This window comes from Rattus norvegicus, chromosome 2 (assembly GCF_036323735.1).
Source record: "Rattus norvegicus strain BN/NHsdMcwi chromosome 2, GRCr8, whole genome shotgun sequence".
Taxonomy (NCBI): Eukaryota; Metazoa; Chordata; class Mammalia; order Rodentia; family Muridae; genus Rattus; species Rattus norvegicus.
The window spans coordinates 13591138-13604057 of NC_086020.1; the positions used below are offsets into that span (position 1 = coordinate 13591138).

The following is a 12920-nucleotide window of genomic DNA, read 5'->3' on the forward strand; positions in this document are numbered from 1 at the left end:
AGTGTGCCTTAGTTTTCCCCTCATCCAAAAACAGGAAAAAAGAAGTGATAGTTTTGTCTGTGGGGGGCCAGTTCTGAGGGAAAGGGACAAGCTTCGCAGCTTCGCCCTGAGAAAGGTCCCCTCTCCACCTTAGCGAAATTCTTTATCTTTCCTGTCAGGCTGACAATCCTGTGCTTAGTGCCCTAATAGTGAATGTACCACGATAGACTCAGAAAACAGCTCCTTTTCAAGATGCCAAAGGCAAGTAAGTTTCTAAATGTCTCCCACAACTCTGAATCCATGACGTTCCATATATAATGGGTTACTGACCAGTATCAATCATGAGTTTTAGAAATGCCTTAAAAGACACCCCTAAATAGCATTGCCATCTTGCTTTGGAACCAGCCAGTCATGTTAAACCTCTTTATCGAGCAGCATCAGCACAAAATGTGTTGCCAGGTATTTAATTATTTAGTGAAAAGGAGTTAATGAGCTGTAAAGGTAGAACGCCTCCATGACATAGAGTTTTGCCATCAGCACCACAAAAGATAAACCTAGCAAATAACACCAAAACGGTGTGCTTCAAGGCTTACAGCAAGCCAGGTAGAAGACCGCAGAGCATACTTACTTCATCTGCGAAGGAGTAGACAGTGATGTTTTTAAAATTTTCTTGGTCTCCAAAACAAACGGTTCCTTGCACAGGAAACACATCTTGCGTAGAGTTTGGACTAACCATCCATGATACATTAACAGCACCAAAGTTGCCTCGAGTTCGCACTACACCGTAAACAGCTGAGAGAAACACACGGGAACACAGGGTGAGCAAGCAGAAATAAGCAGAAATAAAAACCTCTCGTTACCAACGCTTGCTTAGCATGTACTCCAAGTGTTGACGTATGTGTGCATGTGTGCGTGCGTGCGTGTGTGCGTGCGTGCGTGCATGTGGTGTGTGTGTGTGTGTGTGTGTGTGTGTGTGTGTATGTGTGTTTAACCTGCTCAATCTTTTCTATCACACTTTGAGATATTAAGAATCATCTGGCATAGGAATGGAATTATAACTAATTATGTACAACTATTACAAAGTCCTACAAGCAGATTCACCAAAGGCATGTGCTGGAAGCTTAACTTTTCCTTGACAGCCAAGTTATTGAATTACCCAAACAATGTTTTAAAAATAACAGAATTCTCCTCTTCTGACACTGCAGTGGCTTCTCAATAGTGACTCTTAGCTGTGGTGTGCTCTCCACTTGACTGACTTGATTCCTTCTCGAGTGTCTGAGGTTATACTGAATGAGCTGAAAGCGAACTGTAAGTGAGGTCCTCACTAGCAGCCCAAGGCTATGGAAGACAGGTAAACGGCAAGCATAAGCACGAGCTCTAACAGAGAAGTTTCTAAGTTACACGCAGACTGGAACACTGACAACAGTTACTAAAACGGTCTAAGGGATGGTGAGATGGGACAGCGGTTAATAGCACTTACTGCTCTTCCCAAGGACCCGGGTTTGATCCCAACACCCAACCAGTTGGCTCACCACCACTAGTGTCGGCTTCAGGAGGTCCAACAGCTTTTGGCCTCCTTGGGCTATGCAGACATGTGGTGCACACAGATTCGCACAGGCACACACAAATACACACACAGGTAAAAATAATTTTTAAAAATTAAGTTGAAAAGAAATGAACGTCCTCTTCAGAGAGCAGAATAAAAATGTGGGAGACAGAATAATTTACCATGATAGACATCCTCTCCTTTGCTTTCTCTTATCGACACAGTCAAACCATTGGAAGCAAATTCTATAATGCCGTGAGGATCGTCGTTCTCCAGAATTGTTATGTTGACATGTGTAGCACTGCCCAGCTTGCTCTCCCTTCCGCCATGGCTGCTGAGGACCACCCAATAGTGCTCATCCAACTACAAAGAGCAGGTCGAATTTGGAAAAGATAGAAAGCCAAAGTTTCCATTACAAACAAGATGTGTATGTGACTGACAATGTTTTCGTGTTCAACTTTTCAGGAACAAACAACACATGGAAAAGACAAGAGAGCTGATATTTATTCCTAATTTTTAAAACCATTTGCCACTCACTGAAAGACAGGAAATACATTATATAAAAAAGGAAATGGCCACACTAAGCTTATAAAAAATTCAAGGCCTTTTCATTGGTGATTGTCTATTTAAATGAGCAAGAATAAAAAAATTTGAAAGCTGCATATGTATTGCACTATTGATTCTCCTATCATAAAACAAGCTCATTTCTTTCTGAAAAATAATGTCGCAGCAGAGCTTTAGCTCCAGATCACGGCAGGAAGAGTTCAGTGAGTACAGACCACGAAGAATAAAACATACGGTACGTGGGGGAATCCGAGAACAGAAGCTAAGCCTCTCATGGCTTTCTTGTTCTTGTTTTGGGACAAGAATACACTTTGGTAAGTTAAATGACTTGTATTCTGCTTTTCAAGCTTCTTTTTAAACTTTTCTAAACACGGGTTCCTAATTTTTTTCTTATGTCTTGCTGTCAATGTTTATAATATTTCTATTCTCAAAATCCTGACACTGTCAACCTTTCAAAAGGACATGGCAGAAGTCCCGACCCGGGTACCTCTGGCATGCCATCCAGTCTGGTGAGTAGGGTGATCACTACTTCCCGTTCCCCTGGACTGAATTCCAGCACCCCCGTGTTTCCATAGAATTCATTGCTATCCCGGGGCTCCACGTGGAAGCGGAGGAACTGTTTAACAAGCGCCCCCCTGGATCGAGCAATTCGGAGCTCCACAGCATCTCCTTCCTGTAACAACAAAACCAACAAAAGCTCAATTTCTTCTAGAACACTTTCTGAAGTTATGAATCCAGAGTGAAGTTTTGGACCTACTTTTATAACATAGGGTCCTCTAGAATCATAAGAAAATTCAAAAATGCCTCCAGGGTCATCATTTTCCAAAATAATCAAGTCTCGGCTAGTATAGCCTGATTTCAGGACATCACTGTCCACACTCACCCTGGGAAGAGAGGGAAACACACTCTGTTATGCTGGAATTTTCAAGATGTTTTCTCAGGCTTTAAAGAAACAAAAACCACCAGCAGAATTTACAATTCTTCCAAATAATTAAAAAAGCAACTATGGGTTATAACTTAAAGCAAATTTGCATGTATTAAAATGACTTCACACTAAAACTGTTCTTCATTGATAACAGTGAAAGATTTCTGAATTCATTATATCTTTTTCTTTTACTTTACTAGACTACATAGGTACACAAATAATATAGAAATCATCATATAAAGCATCATATCCTATCATATGTGCTTCTCTGACACATGTGTTTTAAATGTTATATTTAAGTCTTCTTAAATATGATTATATTAAGTGATATATTGATTGGGTAATTATAGACCACAATGAGCAAAACTAAATAAGTAAGCACAATTACGGTCTGGCATTTATAAATACTCTTTGTCTTTCAAGTGACTTCTACATGTCTCAGTTTTAACCTCAACTATTTTTTTAGGAAAAAAATAAAATGTAAAATAGAATAAAAGAAATAAAGTGGATCTGAGAGGCTGATTTGCAACAAGTATGTATGGGGGGCAGGCATGTGGGCATATCTGAGTGTGTATATGCACGTGTGTGAGTATGTGTGCATGTATGTGTTCACATGTGAGTGGACAATGACTCAACTTCATTTCTATAAATATATTCATTCCCTGAAATCTCTGTCGTCCACATCAGCTAAGAGACATGAAAATCGGATGAGAAGCAGACTATGCAAATTCAGTGTAAACATTAAGTAAGTGAAGCTATTTCAGACTTTGTAAAATATGTTATCTTCTATGACATAAACTCTGAAAATTTCTCTATAAAACAGAGACACAAAAGGAAGAAAGTACAAAGATACACCCAGAAACGCCACAGAGGTCATTTTCTCTGTTAAAACAAAACACAACGTTCATACAGTATTTCACCTTTAAACCACAATTATTCTCTGATTTAAACTTATGCAGTGTTAAAACTTAAAACTCTTCAAAACGTGTAGTAACACTCAATTCTTCGGTGTTTATTAAATATTTTGAACAAATTCATGATGCCAAACTGAGGAGCCCAAATCCCAAGCCCTTCATACGAATCCCATTGTCACTAGAGAATGAGATCTCAAACCATCATGCACAGCCAGGTGGACAGGCAGCACTGTTCAAGTCTCGTCATGCAGAACGGCAGCTTCACCAGAAAACCATCATGCATGGAACAAAAAAGCGACCCTTCACAGCAAGCCGTTATTCCGCACACTTACCCAAAATACACAACAAATCTTTCCGTTTCTACCCTGTCAACACAGAAAGAACGGTGGGAAGGGCGAAGGGAAGACAAGTGCACCATTTGCTAAATTCTCACTGCTACGAGCTTGGAGTGGAATGGTAAAAATGAGGTTAAACGAAGCACACCGAATCCCCTGCTACCTCCCATGAGTAATTGTCAGTCTGTGGGAACTGTGCACACCGTGTTCACTGCTATTGACAAGTGCTAGCAAAGCCACTTTTGTGGATGATGACCCCATGACCGGCGAGCATGTCCACACTCATTCAAGACATTCCTTTCTCGGCCCCCTCCACAGCATAGATGTCTGCCAAGCGCTGTGCACCTCCAGAAGCTACAGCAGCTGAGCAAATTTCATTCAGCTGGATTTGTAATTACTCACTTTAATGAGGTTTGGGAAAAAAATACTTCCATCCTCAGATCAAAAGCCAGTTGCTATTTGAATTCAAATCATCAAAACTCTGTGGCAGAGACATCTGTACCTTTCAATGTTTTCAGAGAAATACATTCCAAGAGTCACAAGACATCGTCACTTTTAATTACAGTTTCATGACAGGAAATTTAAACACTTTCCACATCCCCACTGTATTTCCTTTCCAAATAACCTTGAAAGGTTCAAAGAAAAATAAATAGACCTTATCATTTATAAAGAGTTTTATATACCATAGTTTTTATTAAGTCAAATGACAAAAAAATGCTTCTAATTGCAAAATGTTAAACTATAGAGTACTTTTAGTAGGTGTTTTATTGTAGTTACTTTTAATTGTTTAGTATCAGATCAAAGTTAGTTTAGATATAAGACCTTGAGTATAACCTTATGAGAAAAGTGTGCAATTCACCCTACTAAAGTATCACTATTTTGGTTGCAATACGATCACACTAGCATTGGTTCATCCATCATTTTGCTGAAGCTTGGTTAAAATTTTGCAAAACTATAGGAGGATCCAGACCAAATCACTTTCAAATGCTAAGATTCATTCTCTCTTATTTATTTGAATGGTCTTTGGATACAGGAATATACTTAGTTTATTCTTGTTTGCATACAAGTTTCTCACTGAACCGACATGTGACTGCACTTTTTTATTGATAAACTCCATTTTTTAAAAAGTGCAATATTCAAACCTAGCCCTGTGACTGGCTCTGTGTAGCTTTCACACAGGCAGGGGGATGGACGGGAAAAGGAAGAGCTTTGAAATATCGGTTAATTCATTGCTAATGTTCACGTGACATTTGAATGACTATAAACAAGAACTGCTGGGATCTGCTAAGGTGTGATTTACATTATTTTTTAAACATCCCTGGAGATCGGCAAGCTGACAAGGTTTCTATCAAGTGCCACAGGCTTATAAGTATTGTTCAATTTGCTTTAGTGTTCCCTATACCTGTCCATTGACTTAATTGTGTTCACACTTAAATTACTTCAAAGGTCCTTGAAAAAATCTATTTCAAATTTATATTTCACTGAATTTCACTAGCTTTTATGAAGTGAAAGAGTTAACCATAAGTTACTTCATAACATATTATGATGGCGTCATTTAGAATGCATGTTGGCTTTTGGTTTTGTTTTGTTTTTTTCACTTTTGCTGAGGAGGAAAATAAATCTGTGCTTCTGAAAGAAACGAACAGTGGCTGATCAGCAGATGTGTTCTCTGGAGTCTACCTTTTGTTCGTTCATTCATTTTAAAAATTATGCCAAACTGTGTTTACCTTCTAGTGTCTTCTGTGAGACTGGATTTGTGGCATAGAAAATAACCTCAGTTATGTTACAGTTACAATTACAAATAGATAAAATAATAAGAGGAAAATATTGTCTGGCATTTAAAAAACTATGCCAGACAAGATGGTGCACACCTTTAACCCCAGCACTCTAGAGACCAGAGTCTGAGGTCAGCTTTGTCTACATCTAGAGTGCCAGACCCCTACCCCTACCCCTACCCCTACCCTTACCCAAAATTATACACAGGAACTGCTAATCAGATATTTTAAAAAGCACAGGATAAAGTCTCACTGATCCATTCATCTGCAATATAAAAGGCCCTGAATTCAGTCCTGAATCTTACTTTGTATAATTCTGAATTGTTCAATGTGGTCCAGCGGCACTGTCATAGAAGGTAACTGTGGGGTAGCTTTCTAAAATCATCGCCATCAACTACTCAGATTGCATTTTCTCTTTAGAAAGTATGCTCTGAATTTTTAACTAGATAATTAACTAACTAACCAAACATAACAGAAGCCCTGAGTACATCCAGAGAAATGCTGGGCAGTTCTTATTACAACGGCTGAAAGATAACACACAGATTCGTGTAATTTTTTATTATATAGAAATAAAAATTATTTATTATTTAAATATCATGTAAAGAGAATGAAGAGTAATCTTTTCTTTTAAACCACTTGATAAAGGTCTAACCTTGGCCCTCTTGGATGTAAAGACGAGAGAGCAGAGTGCGTGACCTAACGTTTCAGATGGCTCACTGCCACCCTCATGGACACAACAGGATACACCATGCTTCAAATTTGCCAGCTACTTCCCATAAACTCTCTACATACTGCTCCCTCAGAGCAAAGCAGGGTAGTAAAAGGTCACAAAATATAGTAATGTTCATATTCAAAGGAAAAAAAAACTCCCATATACAACAGAAATGTATGAAAGCCTTAATGGTCCTTCTTCAGAGTTTTCCCAACATAAGGAGAAATGAATTAAAACAAAATCACTCATCAAACACATAAAAGTTGCAGTTTCCTGCATGAGTTCTTACCTGTCCAGAGAAAGCGTTACAGTTTCGTTCAACTCCGGTGTGTCATCACCCTTGACAGTAATGTTGATTGATGTGTCGCTTTGCCCAGATAAAAACACAACAGAGCCATTAAAGGGACCTGTGTCATCCACAGTCACCGCTTTTGAATTAAAGCCAGAGGGCCGCAAACTCCAGTACACAGTAGCCTGGCCATCAGTTCCATCTCGATGCAAGGGAATAGATACCTTATTTTAAAAAGGAGAAAAAGAACAGCAAAACTCTGCTGAAATGCATGTTCATGAGTTAACATGAGCTCTGCACACACATGCAAATATAACTAGCTGACCATGTCTTCCCCATGTAAAGAAGTGGCATTAAAAACATACTTGGAGGAGCAGGACAATAAGTTTATATACAGTTTTTATTGTATTGTGACCGTGCGTGTGTCTGTAATACATATGTATTATATATAGCTACAGTTATTTTGATAAGGCTCAGCATTTCACAATGTTACTGCCATCACAACTGGCATCGACCACAGTACTCAGAGCTACCTGTGAATCCTCAGTCCCACCTGAGGCAGAACACAGCGTTCAGAAGACAGAGCCCCCCAAAAAACACCCATGTCTCCACTGTATGACCACTAAAAACCAGGTTCATAATTGGCTATGAAATGTCACAGCACTGTGTAAAACCAACCACTGTTAAACTCTACTCTCATCATGAATGATAAATTCTACTTTTAATTAAAATTTGTATAAAATTTTTATTTTTAATTAAAATAGTATTATAACATTTCCCTTCCTCCCTCCCCTCCTTCCATCCATCCCAGCTACTGTTTCTAGTATTCCCCCAGGCCACCACAACTCTCAAGTAAACAGTTTCTTTTTCTATCATTATATTTGTTACATACATACTTAGACATGTATGTATACAAATATATATGTGTATATATATGTATATATATCTTACAAATAGTAAGAATTATAGAAAAAACAGATGCTCATCAGTTATTTATTCTAAATAGAATATAGTCTATTAAATACATTTGAATCCTATTATTAAAAAGTCTTCATGTACTTCAGACATGTTAGGACATACAAATGGAAAAAGGCATACTTACCACCTCAGCAGCAGAATCGTTGGGTTCATGCAAAATGATTGGAAGGTTGCTAAGAAAGCCAATTTCTCCATTCGCAATGGCTGGGGTAACCAGTAATGAAGTATTTCTGATTTCCCCGAATCTGGGACTTACTGGTGGGATCAGAGGGACTATGTTCACCAACTCCACAGCTTCCAACTATAAAGCAAAACAAAATCAAGAAGGATAGGTTTAAGATTCCGGCCACCAGTAACAAGAGCTTCAGGACCTACCTGTACTGTCCTTCTTACACATCGTGAGGCATCCACCAAGGTAGAGTCTTTTCCTATCATTGGGTATGATTATTATGTGGGATTCCTCCTGTGTTCTTTACCTTATAGCTTCACCCTACCTCTTCAGTAATGTGTGAGCATCTCCCTCAAACTCCAAGTCATTATAACCAGTTACTAGTGAGCATCTCACAACCGTCACATGGACATTTTAGAGACAGTGAATCCAGATAGAAAGCACTCTCCTGCTGCAGGTCCCATTGCTATTACCTGTTTGTATGTTTCCACCTGTCTGTCTGCCTCGTCACCTGTAGCCAACCACACTGACTCTTTAAAAGCCAAATGTAAAAACATTTTCTGCCTGGTTTCCACTGACCTATATATCAAATCATTCACCTACCCCCTTCTTTGCCAGACCTAAGTCATCACAAGACCATTCGGAACTCCAGTCATACCCAGAGCAACCTAATGCTTAAAGAAGTGCACGACACATATAAAGTACTATTAATCTCCCAGCAGTTGACGAAGACGGTATCCTCCTCATCTAGAATGGCCCTTCATTCGTCATCTCAGAATATGAAATACGCGATCTTAAAAACCAAGTAACATCCCCCTTCCATATGAAAATATCCTGCGATTCTCCAGTCGCCTTCCGTCACTTTTGGAAGCTCTGGAAGTGGAAGTTTCTGCTTTCTTTAAAGACTCAGCTGTGTCACGTGATGTTTTTCGGGAGGCTGTCTTCTGAGAGGGCATGTGATGTTTTGCTGAAAACTGACACACTTGAGAGGCCCTCAAATATGATGTTTAGAATGACTATACATAGAACCCCCCAAGACAGTGGGAGGAGGCTCCTGCACTGCTGTGCCATGCAACACTTCTCTGGGCTTCTCTGGGCTTCTCTGGTCCTGTCTGGTCTTTGCTGGTCTTCATTTTGTAGAGAGAAATGGCAAAAGAATTTGTCATGGCATTCTGACTGATTCAGCAGAACATTGCTGTTTCTGCTGGATTATGCTGCCACCGCTGACTCATGTTTGGTGTTTACTTTTGGATTGGACCGCTGATATCCAGACAACAAAGAGTGGAACGGCCCCAGGGAACTACTTCTAAACAGCTCCACAACTCCCTTTTCCTTAAACTTTCTTTTGCTGAGCCTTAGTCTGCTGCTATGCATTGTAATGCTAAGTGCGGGGGTGGAGAGAGGCAAGACCTGGTTGGCCCAGAGACAATAGAGTTTGCTCACAGACCCAAGTGACTCTGAGGCCAAGTCATTTCTAATTGGTGAATAGAGATATAATCTACAGGTGGGCAGAGTAGAGAGAAGCGGGCCTTGGTGTTCCTCGCCTTGGGTTCGGAGCATCACAGAGCATTGCAAAGCTCCAGTTTGGTGTCATTTCAGAGCTTTGCAGAGTTGAAGACTTGAAACACTGCTGCTGCTGCTGCTACTGCTGCTGCGGCGGCGGCGGCGGCGGCGGCGCGGCGGCTAAGAAACCATAGTAGACATTTGTGAGCTCCGTGCTCTCCAGAAAGGGACAGGACTGGGGCTGTGCTCCCAGCACTGGAGTACTCCAGTGACAAACAGCACACTGCAAAGGGCCAGTGGACATGCTCACTCAAATGTCATGCAATTTGCGGAAATTATAATTATGTACACGAGAAGGAGGTGAAGAAAACCACATTTAGTAAATACTCCTCTGAAGAAAAATAAAAAGAAATTATACTACAATCTGTCCAATACTGACATTTAAACTAAGCCAAATATAACAATGTTTGATTCTTTAGTAAATTACATTGACTTTACAAAATAAACTGTAAAGACAAATAGGGAGTTGAAAGGTCTGCATATGACCTTTACTTTCAGAGAAAATGAACACATGAGATCAATGGAATAGAATTGAAGACCCAGAAATGAACCCACACACCTATGGTCACTTGATCTTTGACAAAGGAGCTAAAACCATCCAATGGAAAAAAGACAGCCTTTTCAACAAATGGTGCTGGTTCAACTGGAGGTCAGCGTGTAGAAAAATGCAAATCCATCCATTCTTATTGACTTGTACAAGCTCTACATTAAATCAGATACACTGAAACTAATAGAAGAGAAAGTACATAAGAATCTTGAACACATAGGTATAGGGGGAAATTTTTTGAACAGAATACCAGTGGCTTATGCTCTAAGATCAAGAATCGACAAATGGGACCTCATAAAATTTCAAAGCTTCTATAAGGCAAAGGACACTGTCAGTGGGACAAAAGAGCAACCAACAGATTGGGAAAAGATCTCTACCAATCCTACATCTGAATGAGGGCTAATATCCAATATATACAAAGAACTAAAGAAGTTAGACTCCAAAGAAACAAATCATCCTATTAAAAATGAGATACAGAGCTAAACAAAGAATTCTCAGCTGAGGAATAGCAAATGACTGAGAAGCACCTAAAGAAATGTTCAACATCCTTAGTCATCAGGGAAATGCAAATCAAAACAACCCTGAGATTCCACCTCACACTAGTTAGAATGGCTAAGAACAAAAACTCAGGTGACAGTAGATACTGGTGAGGATGTGGAGAAAGAGGAACACTCCTCCATTGTTGGTGGGATTTCAGACTGGTACAACCATTCTGGAAATCAGTCTGGAGGTTCCTCAGAAAATTGGACATTGAACTGCCTGAGGATCCAGCTATACCACTCCTGGGCATATACCCAAAAGATGCTCGAACATATAACAAGGACACGTGCTCCACTATGTTCATAGAAGCCTTATCTATAATAGCCAGAAGTTGGAAAGAACCCAGAGGAATGGATACAGAAAATGTGGTACATTAATACAATGGAATACTACTCTGCTGTCAAAAACAATGACTTCGTGAAATTCATAGGCAAATGGATGGAACTAGAAAATACTATCCTGAGTGAGGTAACCCAATCACAAAAGAGCCCACATTGTGTGCACTCACTGATAATTGGATATTAGCCCCAAAACTTGGAATACCCAAGGTGCAATTCACAGACCACATGAAGCTCAAGAAGAAGGAAGAATAAAGTGTGGATGCTTCAGTCCTCCTTAGAAGAGGGAACAAAATACTCACGAGAGGACTATACAAGGACAATGAGTAGAGCAGAGACTGAAGGAAAGGCCACACAGAGACTGCCACACCTAGGGATCCATCTATATCCATCCACCAAACCCAGGCACTAACTCTGGGTGTCTCCTGCCAGAGCCTTAGTGATACAGCTTAAGATGCTTGCAGCTAATCATTGGACTGAACAAGGGGACCCCAATGGAGGAGTTAGAGAAAGGACTGAAGGAGCTGACAGGGTTTGCAACCCCATAGGAAAAACAACAACGATATCAACTAACCAGATACCTCAGAGTTCCCAGGGACTAAACCATCAACCAATGAATACCGTGACTCCAGCTACATATATCACAGAGGATGGCATTGTCCAGCATCAGTAGGAGGAAAAGCCTTGGTCCTGTGAAGGCTCCTTTACCCAGTGTAGGGGAATGCCAGGGCGTTGAGGTGGAAGCAGGTGGGTGGGAGTAGGAGCATCCTCATAGAAGCGGGGGAGGGGGGATGAGAGAGGGGAGAAGAGGATGACATTTGAAATGTAAATACATAAACTATCCAATAAAAAAAGAAAGAAAGAAAGAAACAGTCAACTCGGAGACAGCCATTCCAATGCATAAACTAAGACCTGTTAGTGTTGGTCTGGTGCTGCTATGGATTCAAATGCTAAGCTCTGTGTCCCAAGATATGGTTGCCCCAAAACAAGCGAATTCTCATGTACACCATTTGTGTTGTGCAAACCTTATTCCCCAGATTAATAAGTCCATAAAAGGCTACGAGCTGTGCTTGAGTAGTAGAGGAAGGCAGGACTTAAGGGTCTGTCGAGTCTCAGGAGAGACTAGGAGAGGAGATGGGCCATGAGCATGTGTCCAGGAGAAAGAGCAAGTAACAGACATACAGCGGGAATATAAGTTAGAATAGTCAAAACCTATCCAATCTAGTCTTACAGCTTGTTAATAAAGTGCCCAGAGCATGTGTCTTCCATCCGGGCTAGAAAGAGTATGCCATTCCTTTTACAAAGGCCTAGGTACAAGTGCAGAGCTAGTAGAAATGGTGGTGTGAAACACAGACAGTGATGGAAAACAGTATTCATTCGGTCTACACTGTGGGTGGCATGATGTGTGCCCAAGCAATATTTAGTTTTCTATTATGCTTTGTTTTGTTCTTTTAAGACAAGATCTCACCTTGTAGGCCTGGGTAGCCTGGAACTTGCTACAGAGGCCAGGCTGTCCTCAAATTCAGATCTGCCTGCCTCTTCCTCCAGAGTGCTCAGATTAAAGGCGTGCACCACATGCTTGGTTTGAGATACCTAACTTACCTAAAGTTAGCTAACTTTACGATAACCCCCATTATCTAATTCTCTATCAAACTTCTTTATCTCATTAAATTTTGACAAGCAGCCCTCATTGCTTTCTAATTTAATATCTAGTCAATATCAAAGGTGTGGAAAATGGAGATACTT

At 40.3% G+C, this 12920-nt stretch overlaps 1 protein-coding gene across 2 annotated transcripts in view; it reads right to left on the reverse strand.

Moving 5' to 3' along the window:
* Adgrv1 (adhesion G protein-coupled receptor V1) overlaps positions 1-12920 on the reverse strand; it is a 580259-nt gene that overhangs the window by 523989 nt on the left and 43350 nt on the right. The window contains exons 10-16 of one of the 2 annotated variants that reach the window (XM_039103389.2): positions 8142-8318; positions 7040-7263; positions 4261-4293; positions 2847-2973; positions 2577-2762; positions 1708-1888; positions 608-771 (exon numbers count right to left, since the gene is read on the reverse strand). In XM_039103389.2, coding sequence (XP_038959317.1) covers positions 608-771; positions 1708-1888; positions 2577-2762; positions 2847-2973; positions 4261-4293; positions 7040-7263; positions 8142-8318 — 1092 coding nt within the window. The remainder of the gene's footprint in view (positions 1-607; positions 772-1707; positions 1889-2576; positions 2763-2846; positions 2974-4260; positions 4294-7039; positions 7264-8141; positions 8319-12920) is intronic. The other variant, XM_039103390.2, reaches the window with a different exon arrangement.